Source organism: Chiloscyllium punctatum, chromosome 2, assembly GCF_047496795.1.
Source record: "Chiloscyllium punctatum isolate Juve2018m chromosome 2, sChiPun1.3, whole genome shotgun sequence".
Lineage (NCBI taxonomy): Eukaryota > Metazoa > Chordata > Chondrichthyes > Orectolobiformes > Hemiscylliidae > Chiloscyllium > Chiloscyllium punctatum.
This window is the reverse complement of record NC_092740.1, coordinates 94,024,739-94,050,643: the sequence shown is the minus strand read 5'-3', so window position 1 is coordinate 94,050,643 and position 25,905 is coordinate 94,024,739. Positions and strand designations below refer to the sequence as shown.

General features: G+C 40.9%; 1 protein-coding gene across 4 annotated transcripts in view; it reads left to right on the top strand.

Moving 5' to 3' along the window:
• isca1 (iron-sulfur cluster assembly 1) overlaps nt 1-25,905 on the top strand; it is an 84,758-nt gene that overhangs the window by 34,154 nt on the left and 24,699 nt on the right. Inside the window, exon 4 of one of the 4 annotated variants that reach the window (XM_072585880.1) lies at nt 3,766-7,148. The exons of 2 other annotated variants lie outside the window; for them this stretch is intronic. In XM_072585880.1, the coding sequence (XP_072441981.1) occupies nt 3,766-3,914 (149 nt within the window). In that variant the 3' untranslated portion in view covers nt 3,915-7,148. Of the gene's footprint in view, nt 1-3,765; nt 7,149-24,464; nt 24,563-25,905 lie in introns of those variants that run through there. One more of the 4 variants, XM_072585879.1, reaches the window with a different exon arrangement.

Genomic DNA, 25,905 nt, shown 5'->3' with positions numbered 1-25,905 from the left:
GCTCCCGATCCTCTGAATTGCTAGTTTTTCTCGCAACTTTGAGTCATCTTTGGATCCAATGCTATCCTTAATTTCTATAGTTAGCCATGGTTGCGTTACTTTTCCTGTTGTGTTTTTATACTAGCAAGAAATGTATAATTGTTGCAATGCGTGCATTTGTTCCTTAAAAGTTATCCATTGCATGGCCTCCTTTAATGCCTTTTAGAAAAGTTGCCTAGTCCACCATGGCCAACTCGCCTTTTTGTGTTTTCTTTATTCCTCTGCATAGATGTGGAACCCAGATGCAGATTATACTACTTCACATTTTGTTTTTGTGAAGAGTTCTATCCTGTTATGGTCATTTTTCCTTAAAGAATCCCTTAAATGGATTAGTAATTAACACCTTTTTCATTTTGCAAAATAATATCTAGGGTAACCTGTTCCCTATTTGGTTCATCAGTATACTAGTCTTTTTTTTGAAGAAAAGGTCTTGTACACATTTGGGGTTTGTCACTGTATTATTGCTCATGTGGCTTGGTGGGTGGTTTGGCCAGTGATATATAGACTAAAGTCACTCATGATAACTGTAACACCCTTGTTAAATACTTCTCTAATTTCCTATTTAATTCTGTTCTCCACCTTACCACCATTGTTTGGAAGCCTACTGATGACTCCTGCTAAAATGTCTCTACTTCTACCCATTAGTCTTGCTGGAAAGAAGCAACAATGCTATTTCTAGATTTTCTGGGTCAATATCCTTTCTTACCATTGCTCTGATTTCATTCTTTATGAACAATTCCACCACTGTCTCCTTTCAATGTTCCATTCCCAGCCTTGGTCATCCTGCAGTCATGGCTGTGTAATCACAATTATATTGTACCCATATACAAGTATATGCACTTTTAACTTTTCAACCTCATTGCAAATGCTGCATGCGTTCAAAAATAATGCCTTCTCTTTTTAACATTTTTACATTTTTTTTGTATTAAGGCCCTATTTTCTACCAACACTGCCTTCCACTTTTGATTTCTACATTTGTATTTTTCATTGCTAACTTCATTTTCCTCTCTTGTATCTCCCCAGTCTGGTTCCCATCTCCTGCCATTCTAATTTTAACCTTCCCACCATACTCATGTTTGGATTAGACAAAAGGTAAGCCATCTAATATGGGACCCAGACATTTTGGTCACTTTCCAATAACTTTCCTTGATGATTAGGTCAGAAGTAGGGGTGTTTGCTGATTTTTGTGCTTGGTACGATTTGCATCTCCTCAGTGAAGTCTGTGTCTGCCCGAAACAAGACCAGGATAATATTCAGGGTTAAGATCATAAATGGTCAGTGGCATGCTTAATATATGAGAATCTGCCACTTCCTCTTGACATTTAATATTCTGGGAGTCACCACTAAGTAGAAATTGAACTAGATTAGTGCCCCGAATATTGTGGTTAAGAGAGCAAATCAGAGGCTGGAAATTCTGCAGTGGTCAGCTCACCACTTAATTCCCAACGCCAGTCTGTCACCTATAGGGACAATTTAGGACCATAATAGATTATTCCCATGTTGGCTCAGATGAGTACAGTTCCAACAAAAATCAAGGAACCTGATTGGTACTATCTTACACATTCATTCCCTCCAACAGTAGGGCACCATGGCTGCACTCTATGATCAAAAGGATGAATAATAGCAACTGGAGACAGCACCTTTCAAACCTGCAGCCTCTACCGTCTAAAAGAAAGAACTAAGGCAACAGATGTCTGGGAGTATGATCATGCACTGTCCTTGTTTGGAAATATTTTACCATTCCTTCAGGGTTACAGAATCCCAATCCTGGAACTCCTTCCCCAATAGTGCAGTGAGATACTGTAGGAAATGTGAACCTTTTATGCTTTCTGCTTTTGCATATATGTACCTTGTTATGAATTATTTTAACATGTTTTCTGTGATGTTCTGCTTGATGAAGTTAATTTTAGATACGAAGATGAACTGCCTTCATGATTTGGTTTAATTAGAACCACAAGTATAGCTGGACTGCTTATTAAGATTATGCTGTTGAGTAATGACAATGGGTCATAATCAACATTGATGTGTAAGCATTGACGGGTAGGTATAAAGATCAGAAGAGTCCTTGGATGCAGATAAAAACAATGAACTCTGAAAACCTTGTTGTACCAATTTCAAGTCTATTTAGGGAGAGAAGAGAGAAAAGGAACTCATGAACGATTTGCAGCTAATAGTCAGCGGGAAATAAGAACCATTTGAACTAAGATATCAAACAGCATCTTTTATGAAGTATAACTTGTGTTGCTTATGATCTGACCTGACACCACTGCAACAAATGCCGCCTCCTCCTGAATTTATTGCATCATCTTTGCAATTCTGTTCAAAAAGGTGGCTCAGTGCCACATTCTCCTTGGAAATGGGTGATAAATGCTGATTGTTGCCACAACCAAGTTTTAAGGAAGAGACAGAGCTCAGTTTGTTCAGAGTGCAAAGTTTGTGAAACCAGCCTCCAATGTATGGCCAAGGAAAGTAATGAATTCAGTGTCTAGGTGACCATTTTATGTTGCAACTGAAGACGAGGGCTCCTATCTTTCCTGTGTAATTGAATTTAAAATCTGCTCATTTGCCACTGGTTGTTAGCTGAACAACTTGACAGCCACTGTGTTCTTGACCAACTCTCCTGATATGTTGAATGTCTTCCTGAATGAGCTTTTTCTATTTTGGTCTATCATCAGTCAAGGTCTCCTATGAGTCACTGGGTGTTTGACCTCTTCAGGGGTGCTCTGAGGGCATCCATAAAGCATTTTCCACTGTCTTTCTGGGAGTTGTTTATTATGAGTAAATTCCAACTATGTCAGTTACTTTGAGAATGTATTGTCAGGCACATGAATGCAATATCCTGCCCAGTGGACTGGCTTCAAGTGATCAGCATCTTGACACAGTGCATGTTGGCCTGAGAAAGGATGCTACTGTTGGATCACCTGTCTTGTTTCTGATTTGGAGAATCTTTCAAAAGCACTGCTAGTGGCATTCTCTATTTTGAGATGCCTAATGTAAATTGTCCTTACATCACATGCTGTTCTCTTTTCTTAAGAAAAGATCTCTCTCTCTCTTTGTGGGCGGCACGGTGGCACAGTGGTTAGCACTGCTGCCTCACAGCGCCTGAGACCCGGGTTCAATTCCCGCCTCAGGCGACTGACTGTGTGGAGTTTGCACGTTCTCCCCGTGTCTGCGTGGGTTTCCTCCGGGTGCTCCGGTTTCCTCCCACAGTCCAAAGATGTGCAGGCCAGGTGAATTGGCCATGCTAAATTGCCCATAGTATTAGGTAAGGGGTAAATGTAGATGTAGGGGTATGGGTGGGTTACGCTTCGGGGCGGTGTGGACTTGTTGGGCCGAAGGGCCTGTTTCCACACTGTAAGTAATCTAATCTAATCTAATCTATATAGAAAGAAATAGGTAATCTGAGTTCCTGCTCATCCTAGTCTCTGATTTGGATTCCTAAGAATATTTCTTGAAATCCAGGATAACCCAATAAAGTTTTTCAGCTCAGTGAAGCTCCAAGGAAAGATGGAAAGCTCCCACAAGCCATAATTTTCCCACTTCTGCATTAGGTGTTATCAACGTACTGACTTTTAAGATGATATCGTCAAGAAGCATCATGAATATGATAAATAGGGATCCTTGAGGGATTCCAGAATTCATCTTGAAGCATGTCGTACAAAATGGAGGTTTGTATGCCACTTCCAGTGGTAATAAAGATATATTTGTTTCTCATTTCTCTTACAGGTGTTCGAATATTCATTGAAAAGAAAGCACAGTTGACACTTTTAGGAACTGAAATGGACTATATGGAAAATAAACTCGCTAGTGAATTTGTATTCCACAATCCTAACATCAAAGGAACCTGTGGCTGTGGTGAAAGCTTTCACGTTTAACTGAAACCAACGGTGTAAACTGAACACTAATGTGGACGTTGCTATGTTGAGACACTGACTTTTTTTCAAGCCATTGAGTGTAGCGGATTCTTTGTTTTCATAGGTTTTGAAGGAGAAAAACTGACAATGCATTTGACGTTTTGCCAATAACAATGAACCTTTCTCCTGAAGCAGAATTTTGCGCAAGAGGTTATGGTGTAAGATGTGTTTATTTCTTCTGTTCCATCATGACATAACTAATGTCATCAGGTTTGTGTAACTGAAGTGTTAGATGGTGAGATTAATACATTTGTCTGATTCAAATAGGTTTAACATCTTTTTTGCATCTGCGGGAAGAAAAATGTTTTTGCATTTGTTATCTTCAAATCCTCTGTCCTCTTGTTTCTGCTTATCCATTTATGGCCAATGGAAACTGTGCCTAAAGCAGATAAGTTTGAAAAAGGAATAAAGGGCTTGTTTCAGCCTTTTTATAGTTCAACTTTATTAATGCCACATACATGCTGTGGGCGGCACAGTGGTTAGCACTGCTGCCTCACAGCGCCAGAGACTCTAGTTCAATTCCCGCCTCAGGCGACTGACTGTGTGGAGTTTGCACATTCTCCCCGTGTCTGCGTGGGTTTCCTCCGGGTGCTCCGGTTTCCTCCCACAGTCCAAAGATGTGCGGGTCAGGTGAATTGGCCATGCTAAATTGCCCTTAGTGTTAGGTAAGGGGTAAATGTAGGGGTATGGGTGGGTTGCGCTTCGGCGGGTAGGTGTGGACTTGTTGGGCCGAAGGGCCTGTTTCCATACTGTAGGTAATCTAATCAAGTAATCTAATCTAATCTAATCTAATCAAATCTTTTAAAAGGCTGCAACTATCAGAGTCATGAGTTATTTTTTCATAGCAACTTTGCTTTGATAGCAAGTTTAAAATTCAAATGGAAGCAGACTCTCCAGTCCATGCTGACCATGTTCCCAAACTAAACTAGTTCCACTGCCTGCACTTGATCCATATTCCTCCAACCTTGCCTATTCATGAACTTATCTAAATGTCTTTTAAATGTTGTAACTGTACTTACATCCACTGTTTTGTCTGGCAGTTCATTCCAAATATGCACCACCCTCTGTTTTAAAAAAAAGTAGCCCCTCATGTCCTTTTTAAATCTTTCTCCTCTCACCTTAAAAAAAAAGTCCCTTAGTTTTGAACTTCCCCATGTAGGGAACAGACCCTTGTCTTCACCTTATCTATGCCCCTCTTGGCCTCAATAAGGTCATCTGTCAACCTCTTACGCTGCAGTGATATAAGTCCCAGCCTTTCCAGTCTATTTTAACATCTCAAACTTTCCATTCCCAGCAACGCCCTGGTAAGTCTTTTCTGAACCCTCTTCAGTTTAATAATATCCCTCCTATAATAGGGTGACCAGAACTGTGCATAGTACTGCAGAAGAAATCTCACCAACATCCTCTACAACCTCAAAATGATGTCCCAATGTCGATACTTAAAGCTCTGAGCAACAACAGGAAGTGTGCTAAACACCTCTTAACCACCCTGTCTATCTGTGATGCAATTATAAAAGAATTGCAAATACCTAAACTCCTAGGTCTCTTCTGTTCTTCAACACTATCCAGGGCCCTACCATTAATTGTGTAAGTCCTGACCTTGTTTGTATTAACAAAATGCAATACCTCACATTTATCCAAATTCAACTCTATCTGCCACTCCTCAACCTATTGACTCAATTGATTAAGATCTCCTTTTAATCTTAGATAACTTTCTTCACTGTGAACAAAACCACCAATTTTGGTGTCATCTGCAAACTTACTAACCATGCCTCCTCAAGTCTCATCCAAATCATTTATATAAATAACAAACAAAAGTGGACCCGGTACTGATCTCTGTGGAACACCACTGGACATAGGTCTCCAGATTGAAAAACAGCCTTCCAACCCACCCTCTCCTGCCATAAAGCCAATTTTGTGTCCAATTTGCAAGCTCACCCTGAATCCCATGTGATCTAACATTACTATTTTATCTACATGCAGAATCTTGTCAAAGGTTTTACTAAAGTCCAAATTAGCAACATCTACCACTCTACCCTCATCAATCTTTTTGGTTACTTCATTACAAAAAAAATTCAAAATTTGTGACGTATGCTTTTCCTCTCCATGCTGACTATCCACTAATCAATCTTTGTGTGTCCAAATGCATGTAAATTGTATCTTCCATCTTTTCTGCTGCAGAAAAAAAAATTCTCAGTAACTTTGCTTTGATAGCAAGTTAAAACTTCAAATTATTTTGAAAGAGTTGTATCAACTAAGCTTTAAACCATTATGTTCAGGGCCAGTAGGCAATTTGTTTATCTGCTGCCATTAACTGAGTGCATAAAATGAAGGTAAAATTGATAATGGAGGCTCATTGAATTAGATACTTACCTTCCATGTTGTTTCATGTCACTCATGCAGTCCACTGTGCTGTGCCAACAAAATCCGATATAATTTTTTTTTCAGTTTAGTGGAGCTAGAAGATATCTTTGACAAATGCACAATGCTCAAGAAACTCACGTCTGGTAGCATCATGGAGAGAGCAATAGGGCTGATGTATTCTTCTGAAAATGAGCTGCTGAGTTTCTCCAATGTTGTGTTTCAGATTTACAGCATCCTCAGTATTTTGCTTTTAGAAAATATCTTTGTTGTCTGGAACCAGACCCTTTCAAATTTTTTTGATCAGATTAAATAGCGCCTAAGTGGTGTCAATGGCATGATATGATCATTGTTGAGGAATTATGTTTTATGATCGAGCAGATTTGATCATTTGATAAGTAGGCAAGTCAAAAGTTTCTATCTCATTGGAAGAATGTTATTTGAAATGAGATCTGTTTATCATATATCAAGAATTAGTATCAAGTTATTAATTTCCTGATGGTATGCACAGCTTTTATTTACTTCAGTGATTTGTCTAACAGGGTGAAAGTATTAACCATTGTGAGCTAATGCTTTTTGCGTTTGGAGACCAGTAACTTTTAATTTTCCATGTCCATAAAATATAAAATAGTTTCTGTTAGTTCTAATGTGTAAATTGTATTTTAAATGGTCAGATTTTTAAATCATTTTTCTATCTTTATGTGCACATTGTAATTCATTTCCAATAATTTTCTGTAATGATTGTGCTAATTTGGTTTCTGTTTTCTTAGGTTATTTTTTTAAAAACAAAGGTTGTATTTATCTATATTTTTTAAATTAAAGTTTAATATTAGATGTGCTGTGTAAGTAGCATCTCAGGAGTTTAATGAGGATCTGACTGGCTTAAAGCAAGTTGAAATTTTCAATTTGCTGCATCAAACACCATCTGCCAATGGTTTAAGTTAAATATGAAAGATGTGTTCTGCATCATGGACTCATCGATATTTAGTTTAAAGTTGCTACTAACCACTGGCCAATTTATATTTGACAGTTTGTCTTGATTGTTGGTGCTGGGCAATTCACTCCATGGACTCCATAATATTGGGTGAAGTGCAAACCAGGTTTCGCACATGTACGGTAGTTGCCTGAAAGTAATGAATGCGATTTTCATTTCTGCCTGCTGGGCCTTTCTTAGTGATGTGCATCAATTACCGCAGCGTAAATAAATGTGCGTCTCTTGTTACTTGATTTACCTTGACTGCAAAAGGTAGGTACTGTAGCAGCAGCAGAATAAGAGAACTGCAGAATTGGAGAACTTTGGAAGTTGGTTGGAAAATATTATCTGTATCCAACTGTTTTATACCAGAGTTGAGTGGTACTGAGATGGACATTCCAAAATAGAAAGCTGTGATTCTCAGGATTGCAACAACTTGTGTTCATAGTTTAATAAAAAATAGTATTTAATGAAATGATAAGATCTACAGAATCTTCTTACCAAAGGATTCTCTCAATGGTATTTTGATATTTTTGATGAGATAATGATCGGCCCAGAAATATTGGCTAAGCAAGAATAGTTGTGTAAGATACTGATAGAAAAAAGATTCCAAATGTCAGAACTGACCATAGGTAAATCCCATTCTCCATTTAAGGTTATAAACTTAACCTTAAACGATATACTTCTCTATTAGACTTCCTGTTCTTTTTTCAAAAAAAATGTCCTGTTCTTGATATAGTTCTAGTGAACCTTGGCTGTGCTGTTTTTAGAAGTTCTTAATATGTTTTTCTAACAAATTTCCTGTAATAAACTGCAGGCAAAACTTTTTTAGGTAGTTCCTTTGTTTCCACTATGGCTTAATGGGTTCCTAGCTAGCATATAATTCCAATTTACAAAGCAATCTGACATATGTGGAAAAATATGGTGCTTGGATGGTCAGATTGGAGGGAATGTACCCTGATCATGTTCTTGGCAAAGCCTCTCAATATGTTTGTTACCTTTTGAAATGAACAATTCCCTATTTTTTGTTGGTTGCAAGCTAGGGATGTTTTCCCTCCCTAAGGATACTTTGTGGACATCCTTAAGATTTTTATTTTATATTCCTGCGAGTCTTCTGCCATAATCAAGTTCCTGGAACACTGTTTCTTAAGTCTGGCGTCTGGCATACAAATAATATCTTGTCCAGCAGGACTATTTATAAATGATTAGCCAATGATTTTCCATATCTTGGGAGCATCCTCTTGTAGTGAGGTATGGATGACAACATTCATCATTGCTTCTATTGGGCCACTTAGAGACAAAAACCTGCAGATGCTCGAATCCAAAGTAGGCAAGCAGGAAGCTGGTGGAACACAGCAAGCCAGGCAACATCAGGAAATGGAGGTCAATGTTTCAGGTATAACTCTTCCTGAGGAAAGGTTCTACCGGAAACATCGATTTCTTCATCTCCTGATGCTGCCTGGCTTGCTGTGTTCCATCAGCCTCTTGCTTGTCTATTCTCTTTTGGGCCACCTCATCCTTTGACCAAGGGAAAGAGTGTTTGTGGTCCAGGATCTTAAATGCAAGACTATGATGATTTATCAGATTATCCCTGAGCTATTGTACTTTGGAAACTTGAACAACCCACAGCAGACACCACGAGGCACTGGAGAAATACTGCCTGTTTTGCTTTTGCAGAATCCTCTAAAATTGGGTACAAGAAGAGTGGTCTAACAGCAATATCCCCTCTCAAGCAATTGGCAGGTGGGACTAGATTGGATTGGGATAGATGGGTTGGGCTGAAGGGTCTATTTCCATGCTGTACATCTCTATGACTCTGTCAAGAATTGAGGGTGGAAATAGAATGTAACTATGGCCAAATTATATCTTGTGAACAGTTATTGTGCTGGTACAGGTATTATGCTTCTTTTCACTTTTTTTCCCCCCACAAGTTGTACTGCACAATTTTAAGCATTGAACTGCAACTGCTTTTATCTGCCCAAAGTATTTGCCAAATTTGTAGATATGGTTGTAACAGTAAATTTTGAATCAATTCCTGTTCTCACTGTCAAAATCATTCGTATAAATGAAAAATAATGGAATCCTGCCATAAATTTCAGAATTTGCCATTACCCTTCGCTTCATACCAAAACAATCCATTTTGACATTACTCAGCTTTTGGCTCCCAGCCATGCCTCTACCCACACTACTATTTCTTTTAATCCATTGTTTCTCCATCTTCATAACAAGCCACTAGCATTTTGTCTACTCGAAAGCAGTGATTTGAAACTGTTTATAAGGTGAGCTAAGTGAGGTGATGACCCTCATTTTAGTACAAAAAAAAGTTATGCTCTTTATGAAATTTAAGTAGTTGGCATTAACATTCAATACAAGCTGTTATTTGCCATTTCTATGTCTAGTGTGCATCTAAGTATTTAACTTAACTATCCTTTTTTTAATTCTTTTGCATGACTTGGACTTCACTAAATAACATGGAAGTTCAGTAGGTTATACAGATGGCAAATAATATGTCTGCCTTTATCTCAAAAGAAATGGAATGTAAAAATATGAAGATCTTGCTAAAACTATACAAGGCCCTAGTCAGACCACAGCTCGAATACTGTGAAGAGGTTCGGGTCATCTATTTAAGGAAGGATATACTGGTATTGGAGGTTGTCCAAAGAAATTATCAGCCTAATGAACCAGGTATGTAGGGGCTGTCCTGTGTGGAGGGCTTGAGTAGATTGGGCCAGTACTCATTGGAGTTTAGAAGAACAAGGCATGGATGGATGTGGGAAGGTTGTTTCAGCTTGTGGGAGAGTCTATGACCAGAGGGCATAAGGTCAGAATAAGGGGGTCACATATTTAAGATGGATGATGAGGAATATCTTCCTTCAGATGGTAGTAAATCTGTGGAATTCTTTACAATAGAATACTATAGATGTTGGTCCATTAAGTATATTCAAGGCTGAGCTGTACATTTTTTTTAGTCTTAAGGAATTAAGATTAATGGGGAAAAGATAGGAAAGTGGAGTTGAGGATGATCAGATCAGCCATGACCACCTGGATTGCTGGAGTGGACTCAATGGGTTAAATGGCCTGCTTCTGCTCCTACATTTTGTTACCCTTCCCTAGTTGCCTTTGAGAAGGTGGTGGTGACCTCCCCTTGCCTGATTCACTGTAGACTGTAGATACACCCATAGTGCTGTTCAGAAAGGAATTCCAAGGTTTTGACCCAGTGACAATGAAAAATGTTAATATAGTTCAGATCAGGGTACTGAAAGAGGAACTTTCATGTGGTAACGTTCCCATATATTTTGTGCCCTTGTCTTTCTAGATGATAGAATTCATGGTTTGCAAAAGGTATCAAGCAGTTTAGCTGAACTTTGCATTGCATCTTATGTGTGTTGGCATTGGAGGATTGAAATGTTTGATATGGACAGGGTGCTAATCAAGCAAGCTTCTTTGTCCTGTATGCTATGAAGCTGCTTTAGTGTTGTTGGAGGTGTGCTCAATCGGGCAAGTGGGCAGTACTGTATCAGATTCCGAAATTGTGCCTAATGGTAGACAAACTTTGGGCAGTCACAAGGTGAATTCTTGAGCTCTGACCTATTCCTGTTACCACTGTATTTGTGTGATTGGGCTAATTCAGTTTCTAGTCAATGGTAACTCCAAGAATGTTGTTCGCAGATTGCCATGGCGACGATGTCAGGAATGTCAAGCAGAGATTCTCTTGTTAACACAATTCTTGCCTGGCACTGTCTGGTATGAATGTTAATTGCCATTTTGTAATCTTTGAAAAGTTGTTAATGCTATTCAATATTGCATGGTCCCAATAATCTGAAGGAGGTTGCAACTGAACTGAATCCTGAGGTTCTGCCAACATATTCACATTTTTTTTTTCCTGTTTGTTTTCCTCCTGACAACTTGGAGAAAGTGAGGACTGCAGATGCTGGAGAGTCAGAGTTGATAAAATGTGGCACCGGCAAAAGCAAACCAGGTCAGCCAGCTGGTAGGGAAATCAGTCTCAGCAAGGAGCGATAGTTCACAGCTCATTGTGGGTTTCAGGACAGATGATGAAAAAGAGGGTAATGAGAAATCAAAGTTCATGGGTTGGGGGGGAGGGGGTGCGTCGGTGGTGGAGACAGAGAGATCAGGGATTGAAGCTCAATCTCACACTACTTCCTCCTTTTAATAGCCTTTGTCTTGCTTCTAAGTGTTGGAGAAGGGGTAAGGGGCTGAATGATGTGAGGCAAAAAAAGTTTGGATGTTGGGAGTGAAACTGAGATGGAGCATCAGAATAAGAGGGACACTGGAGGAAGGGCTGAGAGATAGAAAAGGCCACTGTTAAAAAGTAAGATCGAAGTTGGTAATCATGGTGGAATGAGGAGAGAGGTGTCTTGAACAGAGAATACCAAATAATTCGTTGTGGAGTCAGTGGATGTCAATTGGTGGATATGATGTTGTGAGCAGCACAGATGTGACCGCAAGGGGATCAGAGCTGAGAACTAAAAATCCAAGGGTACACATTCTGTTGAAAACACGGACTGGCAGTAAGTGTAGGGTTGTTCTCTTGTTGAAATTCAATAAAATTGATTACAAGAAGCAATTATACGGCCGGTAGGCGCAGAATCTGTGGGTAGGGTTGAGGAGCTGCAAAGGAAAAAAGACCCTGCTTGGAGTTATGTACAGGCATCCCAACAACCGTCAGGATATGGGGAAGAAAATAAATCAGAAGATAGAAAAGGCTTGTAAGAAAGGCTCTATTACAATAATCATGGGGGCTTCAATATGTGGTTGGACTGGGCAAATCAGGTTGGTAGTGGATCTCAACAAAAAGAAAAAGTGGACGAGTTGGTTTTTTTGGGAGCAGCTTGTGGTAGAGCCGACTAGGGAATAGGCAATTCTGGATGTGGTGATGTGTGACAAGGCACACTTTATTCGGGAGCATAACGTGAGGGTACCTTTGTGGTGGGGGTGAGGGGTGCAGTCACCATAATCTGATACAATTCACTGTGTAATTTGAGGGAGAAGCTGGAAGATGATGTAACAGAATTGCAATTGACTAAAGGTAACTACAAAGACATGGGGGAGAAGCTGGCCAGAGTTGATTAGAAGGGGAGCCTAGCAGTGAAGATGATAGAATAGGAATGGCAAGATTTTCTGGAGATAAATTTCTGCAGTGCCTCCTAAATCTATCTGAATGAAGAGAAAGGACACTAAGAGAAGGTTGAGGTAACATGGCTGACTAGGGAAGTCCGGGACAGACATAAAATAAAATAAAACAATGTGGTGAAGATTAGTGAGAAGCCAGATGATTGGGTAGCCTTTAAAAACCAGCAAAACCTAACTAAAGAATAAGTTTGGGGGGGGGAGGTGGAGATGAAATCTGAGGTTAAGCCAGCTAGTAATATAAATAAAGATTGCAAAAGTTTTTTTAGATATGAAGAAAACGGCAAGAGTGGAATTGGACCACCAGAAAATGAAGCTGAAGATGTAATAATGGGGAATAAACAAATGGCACAGGAGCCAATATGTACTTTGCATCAGTTTCCATAGTGGAAGTAACATAGCAAAGCTTCAAGTCAAGAGACAAAGGTGAGTGTAGTGGCATTTATTGCAGAGAAACTGAAAAGTCTGAAGGTGAATAAATCACTAAGACCAGATAGACTATATTCCAGAGTTCTGAAGTAGATCGCTTAGGAGATTTATGAAGGCATTGGTAGTGATTTTTCAGGAATCGCTGGAGTCAGAGGTTCCCAGAGGAGGATTGGTGTCGATGGGCCAAATGGCCTCTGCACTGTAGGGATTCTATGACTAGAAAATTGCTAATTTTTGCAAATGAGATTGCAGAATATTTGGAAGTGGATGGTAAAATAGAGCTGAGTCAGCACTGCTTCATTCAAGGGGAGGTCATAGCCTACAAATCTGTGAGAATCCTTTTGAGAAGGTAACAAGCAAGTTAGACAAAGGAGGGCTCATGAAGCGATCAATTTGGATTTCCAGAAGGCTTTTTACAATGTCCTGTACAGGATTCTGCTAAATAAGATAAGGGGCCATGGTGTTAGATACCAGGTTCTAGCTGGCTAGAGGGCAGGCTGACTGGCCAAAGGCATAGAGTGGAGATAAAGGAGTTTTTTTTTCCCAGGATGGTAGGGTTCTTTTCAAGATGGTAGAGCAGTTCCATAGGGGTCCATTTTGGGATCACAACTATTTGTGAATGACCTGAAAAAAGGAAATGAGGGCATGGTTGCTAAGTTTGGAGATAACACAATGGTGAGACATGTAGTGTAGTGTTGAGGAAGCAGGGAGGCTGCAGAACAACTTGAACAGACTAGGAGAGTGGACAAAGAAGTGGCAGTTGGAACACCGTGGGGAAATTGTGAGATTATGTGCTTTGCTAGGAAGAATAGAGATGTAGAATGTTTTCTAAAGGGGAAAGATTTTGGAAGTCTTAAGCACAAAAGGTTTTGAGTTTTTCAGTTTAAGATTCTCTGAAAGTTAACATGCTGGTGCATTTGGCAATTAGGAAGGCAGATGCAATGTTAACATTCATTACAAGATGGCTAAAATACAACAGCAGAAATATACTGCTAAGGCAGTCTAAAGCTCTGGTCAGACTGCATTTGGAATATTTTGAGCAGTTTTGGGCCCTGTAAGGAAGAATATGCTGGCCTTAGAGAGGGGTCCAGAGGAGGTTTACAAAAATGATCCTAGGGATAACGGTTTTGTCATATGGGAAGCAGGGAGGACTCTTGACTGTGTCCTCTATGGAGTTTAGAAGGATGAGGGGATGATCTCGTTGAAACTTACAGAATACTAAGAGGCCTGGATAGAATGGAAGTGGAGCTGCCGTTCAGAAGGTGCTGGTGAGCTACCACCTTCAACCACTGCAATTCACACGTGTAGGTTGACCCATAATGCCTTTATGGAGGGAATTCCAGGATTTTGACCTAGTGTCAGTGAAGGAACAGTGAAAATTCCAAGTCAGGATGCTAAATGGTTCGGAAAGGAATTTGCAGTATTGTTCCCATGTATCTGCTGCCCTTGTCCTTCCAGGTGGAAATTGTCATGGGTTTGGAAGGAGCGGTCTAAGGATCTTTGAATTTCTGCACTGCATCTTGTAGATAATACACATTGCTGCTACAGAGCATTGGTGGAGGGAGTGGATGATTGTCGATGTGGTGCCAATGAAACAGGCTGCTTTGTCCTGGATGGTGTCAAGCTTCTTGAGTATTGTTGGAGTCTCAGCATCTAGGCTAGTGGAGATTTTCCATCACACTCTTGACTTGTGCTTTGTAGATAGTGGACAAGCTTTGGGGAGTCAGGAGATGAGTTACTCATCATAGTATTCCTGGTCATATTAAAAGAACTCTTGCACAGGCACCTTGCACACCCTCAGGATGACTTTTGGGACCTGGAACACTTATGGACAGTGGTACCATGACTGCTCAGAACGCTGCACCACCATCGTTGCTCAGGCACTATGAAATTGGCATCGTGACCCCAGTGAACCCCAGCAGGCAGGGTAACAACAACTCAGAGAAAGGTGGTGGTTATGCCTTTTCTGATGAAAAAGCAAGGCTGAAGAAGAGCGCTGCATCCACGCAGTCAACTTTTGCCATCAAAATAAACTAGTAGACCAACTCCAAGCCTCCCCCTGCAGAATAAGTGAATGCCTCAAGACCATCTGATTCACCCTTACTCAGAACCAGTATGTCACAGTATTCAGTAAATGTGCACCAATGTTTAATGCAGCAGCTGGGGTCAAGGAGAAATTCTACTCCAGCCTTGACCAATCTCTCATGGGTTGCTACAGAGGACAGACTAATTGACCTTGGTGACTTCAATGCCCAGAGTCAGCAAAAATGCAGAACATTGGAGAGATTTAATCAGGAAAGAGGGAGTTGGGAGCAAAACTCCAACACCGTTCTCCTGACCAACTGTCATAACCACAACCACCACATCACCAATATACTGTATCGGCAAAGGGATAAATACAAGACAATGGCAGCACCGTTCATTCCAACATCATTGTAAGAGCGAGGAATCAGAGATGTTAAAAGCGTGTGCCATGACAAGAGCCAATGACTGCTGGACGGACCATCGCATGATCTGAGCCAAGGTAAACATAAAGAGACCCCTGTCACTGTAGAGACAACAGGAGCAGTGCTGCCAAAAGTTCACCGTTGAGGCATTAAAAACTCAGGGAAAAAAATAGCATCATACGACCGACTCCTCTCCACAAACCTAGCAACCCTTGATGACACTGAGGCATGGGAATCCAGCAGTCTGTGGTCCACTCTTTGATGACATTTATCACCATCCTTCACCTACTCCATGGTGACATGGAAGTCCTGACAATGACAAATGGCTCCACCACCAACCCATTCCCCATTCAGACCAGTGTCAAGCAGGGCTGCGTCATCGCCCTAACACTCCTCTTGATCAACCTCACTGCAATGCTTTAATTTAGATTTAGATTACTTACAGTGTGGAAACAGACCCTTTGGCCCAACAAGTCCACACTGACCCTCCACAGAGCAACCCACCCCGACCCATTCCTCTACACCTAACACTATGGGCAATTTAGCATGGGCAATTTAGCATGGCCAATTCACCTAACCTGCACATTTTTGGACTGTGGGAAGAAACCGGAGCACCCGGAGGAAACCCACGCAGACACAGGGAGAATGTGCAAGCTCCACACGAACAGTTGCCTGAGGCAGGAATTGAACCCGGGTCTCTGGCGCTGTGAGGTAGCAGTGCTAACTACTGCCACCGTGCTGCCCCATCAACATTCATCACCAACAAGTTCCCTCCTGGAGTGGAGCTAACTTACAGAAACTGTGGGGAAATTATTCAACCTCTGCCACCTTAAAGCCAAGACTAAAGTCACCCCAACCAGTGTCATCGAGCTGTAGTATACAGATAAAGCTTGTTCAGGGGCAATCCCCAAGGACGTACTGCCGACCATTGTCAGCACCTTTATATGGAGGCATATGTGAGCATGCGTTTCATCCTGACAAAAGTGCTTCATCAAATTGGCCTGGCATTGTGGAGCAAACTCCGATCATCAAGGTCCTTAGAGAGGTAGCATTAAAGAACTTTGACCACTTTCAATACCTCGGAAGTGTCCTGAAGGCCAAAGCAGCTATTGATGAAAAGATCCAGCAACATTGTCTCCCCAGTATGCTAGCGCAACCTTCAAACACCTGAGGAGAAGGGTATTCGAGAGCAAAAACATCATAGCTGACACCAAGATCATAAGTTTACAAAGCTGTGGTGACTCCCACCTCCTATACATCTGAGACAGAATGTCCACAGCAGTCACTTCAAGGCAGTGGACCATACCATTAATGCTGCCTGCGCCAAGTCCTGCAAATCTGCTAGGAAGATAGATGCACCAACATCAGCATCCTCGACCAGGCCATCATCCCCGGCATCAAAGAACTAACCACCCTTGATCAGCTACAGTTGGCTGGGCAATGTCATCCGCATGACCTACATGAGACTCTCCAAGCAGGTGCTGTACTCCTAGCTTCGAAACAGCAGGCAAGTTCCAGCTAGACAAAGGAAGTGCTTCAGTGATACCCTTGAGGCCTCACTGGTGAAGTGTGACATTCCCACAGATACCTGGGAATCACTCGCCCAAGATCATCCAAAAAAAAATGGAAGCCTGGCAAAAACAGCAAAAGGAGCATACTGCCAAAACAATGTCCCACCCACCCCTTCCAGTGACCACCACTTGCCCCAGTTGAAACATCAGTCTGTACGGCCACCTTACAGACATACCCTAACAGTGTAAGAGAGTCATCTTTGTCTGTGAGGGACTGCCAATGAATGATATGGTAATAGTGTTGTGTGAATGTTGTTATTTACTACTTGTCAGCCCAAGCCTGGATATTGGCCAGATCTTGTTGCATTTGAACATGTACTGTGTCAATATCTGATGAGTTGCAAATGGTACTAAACATTGCGTATCATTGGCAAACATCCCTATTTCTGAGTTTATGGTCATTGAAGCAGCTGAGATGACTGACCTCCAACAATCACAGCCATCTTTCTATATGCCAGGTATGATTCAGTCCAGCAGAAATTTTGTCCCCAGATATAAATTGATTCCAAATTTGCTCAGGCTCCTTGATACCACACTCTGTCAAATGCAGTCTTTATGTCAAGAACGGTCACTCCTACCTCACCTCTTAAATTAAACTCTTTTGTCTATGTTTGCATGAGGTCAGGAGCTGAGTGGCCCTGGCAGAACCCAAATTGGACGTCACTGAGCAGGTTATTGCTGAGCAGGTGTTGCTTATTAGTACTGTTGTTGACACCTTCCATGATTTGAGAATTGTCTGATGCAGTGGTAATTGGCTGAGTCGGATTTATCCTGCTTTTTGTGTACTGGGCAAACCTGGGCAATTTTCCACACTGTTGGATAGATGCCAGTGTTGTAACTGTCCTGGATGAGGTTGGCTAGGGGGATCAGCAAGTTCTGGAGCACAGATCTTTGGTACTATAGCTGGAATATTGTCAGGGCCAATAGGCTTTGTAGTATCCAGTGCCTCTAGCTGATTTTTGATATTGCATGAAGTAAAGCAAATTTGCTGAAAACTGATATCTATAATGGGACCGCTGGAGGAGGCTGAGATGGATCGCCCACTTAGCACTTCTGACTGAAAGTTGCTCCAAAGCTTCAGCCTTATCTTTTGCACTGATGTGTTGGGCTCTTCCATCATCAAGGATAGGAATAGTTGTGGAGCCGCCTCCTCCATTGAGTTGCTTAATTGTTCTCCACCATTCATGACTAGATGTGGCAGGATTGCAGAGCTTACAACTGTCCCATTTTTGTGGGATCGCTTAGCTCTGTTTACCACTTACTGCTTATGCTGATCGGCATGGTAGTAGTCCTATTTGATAGTTTCACTAGATTGACCCCACATTTGTTTAGGTATGCCTGGTGTTGGTCTTGCCATACTGTTCTGCACTCTCCAGTGATCCGGGCTTGGTCTCCTGGCTTGATGGTAATGGCTGAATGGGAGATATGCCGGGCCATGAGTTTGCAGATTGTGCTATAGTACAATTCTGCTGCTACTCCGGTTTCCTCCCACAGTCCAAAAATGTGCAGGTTAGGTGAATTGGCCATGCTAAATTGCCCATAGTGTTAGGCGAAGGGGTAAATGTAGGAGAATGGGTCTGGGTGGGTTGCGCTTCGGCGGGTCAGTATGGACTTGTTGGGCCGAAGGGCGTGTTTCCACTCTGTAAGCAATCTTATCTAATCTAATCTATTGATGGCCACAATGCCTCATGGATACCCAGTCTTGAGTTGCTGGATCAGTTCAAAGTCTTCTATTTAACACAGTGATAGTGCCACACAACATGATGGACATTATTCTCATGGTCAAGGTGGGCCTTTGGCTCCATAAGGGTTGTGCAGTGGTTATTCTTACCAATATAGTCATGGACAGATACATCTGCAGCTGGCGGATTGGTAAGAATGACAAAGAAAAAGTATCTTTTTCCCTGTTGCTGGTTCCCTGAATATGTGTTGCGGTCCAATCTAGCAGTTATGTCCTTTAGGATCAGTCATGCTTCTGTCAAGCCACTCTTGGTACTGGACTTTGAAATCCCCTACCCATAGTAAATTTTGTGTCCTTGCCACCCTCACTGCTTCCTCCAAGTGCTGTTCAACGTGGAGGAGCACTGATTGATCAGCTGAGGGAGGACAGTATATGGTAATCAGCTGGAGGTTTCCATGCCTACCTTTAACCTGATACTATGAAACTTCATGGATTCTGGAGTCAATGTTGAGGACTCCCAGGACAGTTCTTTACTGACTGTATACCACTGGGCCACCACCTCTGCTGGGTTTGTCCTGCTGGTGCGACAGAACATACCCATGGATGGTGATGTTGGTGTCTGAGCCATAGTCATTCTCATGGAATCATAGTCAATATTCAAGATTGTTGCTTGACTCGTCTGTGAGACAACTCTCCCAATTTTGGGACTAACCCCCAGATGTTGGTAAGGAGGACTTTGCAAGATAACAGCACTGCTTCTGCTGTTGGCTTTTTCAGTACCTAGGTCAATGCAAGTGATCTGTCTATTTTTTTTCTTTGTTGAGACTTTGTAGTGATTATACAACTTAGTGGCTTGCTCGACCATTTCAAATGATAGTTGAAGGTCAACCACAGTGCTGTTGGCTCCAGACTCCAGAGGGCAGACCAGGTGAAGATGGCAGATTTCTTTCTATGAATGACATTAGTGAACCAGATAGGTTTTTCTGACAATCAACAATGTTTTATGGTCAACAGTAAATTCTAAATTCAAGACTTTTTTTATTGAATTCAGTATCCATCAGCTGCTGTGGTGGGATTCAAACCTGGGTCCCCAGAACATTAGCTGAGTTTCTGGATGAATAGTCTAGCAATAATACTAGGCCACTGCCTCCCCAGTAATCTGCAGAACTCATTTCTGCAAAATGTAGTGAAGGCCAAGTCCTTGAGTTTATTTAAAATAGTTTCTTCACTGGTGAGGGGATCGAGGGTTACAGGAAGGTAGGATTGAGAAACAAATCAGCCATGATCGCATAGTGGAGCAGACACAATGGGCCGAATGGCCTAATTCTACTCCCATATCTTGTACAGAGAAGATATACAAGAATGATCTGGAGATGTAGGGCTAGTCATATGAGGAGAGATTTAGGGGTCCGTACACAATGGAGTTTAGAAGGATGAGATGGGAGATCTGTTCTAAAATGTACAGAATACTGAGTGACTGGATAGAATGGACATGGAGATGATGTTTCCACTAGTAGTGGAGACTAAGACTCAAAAGACATGGCTTCAGAGTGAAGGGATGACTCTTTAGAACTGAGATGAGGACTGAATGGGCTCAGTCGTCTAATTCTGCTCCTATGTCTTATGTTTCACCGACCTTTTACTACACGATTTCCTGATCCCTGAGGAACTTGTGTGGATACCAGTGAATTTACTTCAAGATTCTGAACTAGACTTCGAAAGCCTGACTGGTAATATTGGTAAAGTGCCTCACCTCTTGACCCAAAATCTATTGCTGTAACAAAAACAGTAGATGTGGACGAGAGAGGTGGGGAATATAGCAAGTGTTGCCCAATTGCAGAGTCTCCTCAAATATTAAATGTTTTTGATTTTGAAAGTGCAGGTTGATTTGAGTATGATTTGAAGTCTGTTTATTAAGAACAGCTGGAGAAAGCATATTACTTGATTTGATCAGCATATCATTGAGATGAACAGTTTATATACCTGGCATTCTATACTGCACTAAAATTCATATGACATTACTCAGTTGTGTGATAGGCAAAGCATCTTATTGGATAGGAGGCAGCACCCTATTTGTTTAAAATACTATTCTGCCACTGTAATGATTTGCTTAACCTTTTCGTCAAAAATTTTACATACTTTGACATTCCTGGGCAATTTGAGGTGGAGCAAGCTCTTTTCATATCTGATAGTGTTGGCTTTTAATCCATTTGCATGTTTGTGCAATACACTGTACGCAGTGAACAATTATCTGTTCAGAATAGCCACTGCATGAGCTTTAATGTTCTCTACTTCTGTATCAAATTTGCAAGTTGACCTAACTTGCTACCAATCTTATAGCATGTATATTGACAAGTGATGCTAGGCTTATGGTACACAATAGAAGAGACAGCAAGACAATAGAAGAGACAGTATTGGCAGTCTACTTGACTATCCTCTCAAGGAAAGCAGGCAGATTAGATTTCACCATTTCCAAAGTAAATTTAATCATTAATATAGCACAATAAAATGCTGAACCTCACTTTTTATTCCACATACAGATCAATTAGAACACTCCTTACTATTCTATCATTTTTCTTAGAATAATATTTGTTCTTTTACGTAAGTATGATCTTATGGCCTGACTTTTTTAATGTCTTCAAAAATGATTGTTATGACAATGAAGCTTATTAACAACTGTGGAAAAGGCTTATCATTCCAGAAAATAAATAATTTATTAACGTTGTATGCCCCATTACAAAAAAGTTGTCAGTTTTCTTGATATGTTAATCCCTGCCACAAAGAACACAGTTGTCATAATATGTTTAACATAATAGCACATTAAACATGTTTCCTTTCAACATGAAGCAAAGTGTAATAACAATGCTTACTTCCACTGCCTTTTTCATTTAGTTACATGCGTATGCAAACTAAAAACATATTTCTATTGCATAGTTATTTTCTACCTATTTAAGTTCAGGCTTCATCCTCATTAGGTGCATTACCGTGGGTGGCACGGTGGCACAATGGTTAGCACTGCTGCCTCACAGCACCAGAGACCCGGATTCAATTCCCGCCTCAGGCGACTGACTCTGTGGAGTTTGCACGTTCTCCCCGTGTCTGCGTGGGTTTCCTCCGGGTGCTCCGGTTTCCTCCCACAGTCCAAAGATGTGCAGGTTAGGTGAATTGGTCATGCTAAATTGCCCGTAGTGTTAGGTAAGGGGTAGATGTAGGGGTATGGGTGGGTTGCGCTTCGGCGGGGCGGTGTGGACTTGTTGGGCCAAAGGGCCTGTTTCCACACTGTAAGTAATCTAATCTAATCTAATTACCACTTCATTTTATCACTACTTCCTCTAGTGTCTCAATTTCTGAAAATTCACACTTGTATTGCTTTTCTTATGTTCTCTTTTTGGCTCTATCAACTCTGTCACTCGTCAGGAATGTCTTAGCTTGTATTTCAGACTTACTATGAACAGGACAGGAAACAAGTTTAAGCCTCTAAGTCTTGAGCTTTTGTTCTGGTATTTTTTTCACTCTTCTTGGAATTAGTTTCATTGATTTTCATTTTTAGTTCAGTAAATTGACAACCACAGATCTATTTATAGTTATATTAATATTTATTCAGACAATGTGAAATTAAGGCACATCTGACATGTTCTATGGTTCCTTAAAGTAAATTGGAATAACTCATTCAGTGATCATGAGTGACTTCATGATGCTTAAGAAGTCAGGTCTTGGGCCAAATTACCTATGTAATTTTCCATTTTGTATGCAATTAAACTGAAAGTAGACAAGCAGGAGGCTGGAAGAACACAGCAAGTCACACAGCATCAGGAGTGGAGAAGTCAACATTTCAGGTGTAACCCTTTTTCAAGACTGGGGAGGGTATAAGGGGAGATGCAGATAAAAGCAAGGGGACGGTTTTGTATGGGGAGAAGGTTGGAGTGTTGAGGTAGGGATAGGTGAACACAGGTACTGGGTGCAAACTGGTTGGTTGATGGGTGGAATGGATCTGCTTGGAAGCTGGAAGAAAGGGCCGATCAGAGGAATGGAAGGAAGGGGGGAGGGCTGAGAAGGGAATCAGGGGATGGGAAAGGAGGTTATTTGAAATTGAAGAACTCTATATTGAGTCCTCTAGGCTATAGGCTGCCCAGGTGGAAGATGAGATGTTCCTCCAATTTGCAGTCTGATTCACAATGAGGGAGGCTGAGAATGGGAGTGGGAAGAGGAATTAAAATGGGTGGTGACTGGGAGGTCAGGTCAGCCCCTGTGAGTCCAGCTGAGATGTCTGGCAAAATGTGCCCGGAATTTGTTTAGTCTCAGCAATGTAGAGAAGACCATATAGGGAGCACTGGATAAGTAAACTAGGTTGGAGGAGAGGCAGGTGAATCTCAGTCCTTCCAGGTGAGACAGTTTGGGGCCCTGGATAGAGAGGGGAGTGGGGGGGGTGGGGTGATATGCATGCAGATTTTGCATCTTTTATGGTTGCAGGGGATGTACTGGAGGTTTGGTAGGGAGAATAGTACAAACCATGGATTGGCAAAGGGAACGGTCCTTGTGAAAGACAGAGAGGGGTGAGAAGGGGAAGATATTCTTGGTGTTCAGGTCTAGTTAGAGTTAGTGGAAGTGTATAAAGATGATACATTGGCTGTGGAGATTGGTGGGGTGGTAGGTGAGGGCAATGGGGACTCTGTCTTTATTACATTGGTTGGGGGGGTGTTTAGAGCAATAGAGTGGGGAATGGAGCAGGTGAGGTGGAGGGCTGTCTGGATGCCAGAGTGGGGAAAAGCATGTTGTTCAAAATAAGTGGACATCTGGGATGCTTGGGAGTGGAATCTCTCCTCGTCTGAGCAGATGCAATGGAGGCAGAGGCTTTGGGAGATTGGGATGGTATCTTGCAGGATACTGGGTGAGAGGAGGTGTAGTCCAGGTAGTTATGAGAGTCTGTGGTTTATAGTAAACGTCAGTCTATCAATGTCACCAGAGATGGAAGTCAAGAAAGGGGAGAGAGCTGTCTATAGTTAAACCAAAAGCAAACCTCTGAAACATATTACTGGTCTTGCAGTTGTTATTGTAAATGGCAATGCTTGATTTTCATGTTTTTCATGAGAATAGATATAATTAATGTAAGTTTGAGTAATCTGAAACTGCAGAGATAATTTGAATGTATGATGAATTAATCATCACTACTGTCCATTATAAAGTAATGTAACACATTACCTCAAGTAGACTTGAACAAATGTCATTATAGTCCTAGAGGATCATAGCTTTATTCTCATTAGAGAGAGAGAGAGAGAGATGAATGGTAATGAATTTCACCCTAGAGACAACATGGAGGGTAAAATTGAACCCAAGCTGTTGGTATCACTACTTTGCAAACGACCATCCTGCAAAAAAAATGCATCATCCAGGACAGGCAACAAAGCTACTTCAGAGAGAGCCAGGTGGCAGAGCATTGTTTTGATTATGTTGACAATCTATTTCTGAGGGCAGCATAATTGTCTTTATTAAATAGCTGTGCAGCTGTACCACAATTCCTGTGAGGAATCTTGAAGCCTAGGTTAAAAAGGATGCCCTTGCCTTCCACAACTCTGAATAGTTGCAATAAAAACAGAAGAGGGCTATTACTGGCTAGATTAACCATGGTTCCTGCTGTAGACCCTGATTACCATTATCTGAATGCTGTCTTGCAATCCAGCTTCATTATTTTACCTTATCCTGACTACAGATATTGATCGTCATACCAAAACAGTAGAATATAATTACTTCAATACAATTAGTGTTTTTAAATTAACATGCAGAATTGGAACACACCTATGTGGAGTGACAACTGCTCAGTGCACCTAGTATTTCTTAGGGTATAGCTTTACAGCAGTGTAGGTATGCGTTTTTATCTTTTGAAGACATCACACTTACCATGTTTGAGCAACCAACCCAAGATGTGAAGCACAAATAAAATGCAGGATTAAAAAGAGAAAAGCACAAGAGTACAACTAACTGGCAGCTCTTCCAAAAAGGTACAGTCGTTTGAATGGCTGACTTGTGTTGTATTGTTCTCAGATTGAAACTACACTTTCAAGTCCTTCTATGCTTGGAAATATTTTTGAAAAATTGTGAAAAGTGCTACATAAGTATAAGTTTTTACTTCTATCAAGCAGCAAACATATCAAACATGTCTCCCGGGCTTTCTAAGTATAGAAATATATCTCTGACATCATCCTATCATTCTGTCCCAGTGCCATATATAAGTGATATGTTTTAAGGTGTGGAGTTGGAGAATTAAGTCCTCTCATATGATGTAGAAGTTACTTCAGGAGTAATGAATTTTGACCAATTTGAGATTTGATAGTAAACCACCTGCTGTTTTTGTTTTTTAACCCATGGGATGTGGGCATAGTTGGCTGGGCCAGCATTTATTACCCATTCCTAGTTGTATTTGAGAAAATTGTGATTATTTGCCTTCATTAAACTGTAATCCATTTACTGTAGGTAGACCCACAATGTCATTAGAATGAGAGTTAATTGTTCATTATAATAGTTATATAAAAGAAGAAAATTTGGATTACCTTAATAATTGATCAAACATTAATTATTGGCTTTTGAAAATGTTATCTTTATCAGGGTAGCATTTAATGACAGAAGGTCTCTTATACAACCAACTGCTCAATTCCATTTAAAAAGAAATCAGCTTGTCCATGGCCGGCATGTTTTTCTTCACTTAAAAATCAATTTAACTAGAATGGAAATGGCACAAGGTTATTCAAAAGTTTGTGACCATTTCAGAATTCTGCTCAAATGCTCTAAAAAGTTCACGCTTTGCTTTTACCTACAGCCGGATGCATTTAATTACTGAGTATTTTGAATCGACCTATTCAGGCAGGTTGTGGCACTGGTGGGACTTAAAACCCAGACCTCCTCGCCCAGAAGAAGGGGCATTATCACTGTACCACAAGAGCGATCTTCAATTTCTGAGTACAATTATTTAATATTGCAATTAGATTTTAACAGTTTATATGTCACTTCACTGTGCAAAATATTCACTGAGCAAACATATTTTGCTTTCAAATGGAAAGCAGATCTTGCATTTTTAACTAATCCCAGTTGTTTTTGTTTATTATCTATATCCTGAATCTGACTCATTCTAAATCCCTCTTATAACTGGAAATTGAAAAGTCAAAAGTTCCAATGTAGAAGTGAGCAACAAATTATTCTTGACCAAGCATCTGAAGATTTTCTTTAACCATAAGATGAAAAACTTTGTGTTTTGTCCGACATTTTTCCATTTGGGATGGAGTGAAGTTCACATTGTAGTCAATGCCTTCAGCTGACAGTTTCAATGGTTTTGTGCCACCAGGCATGG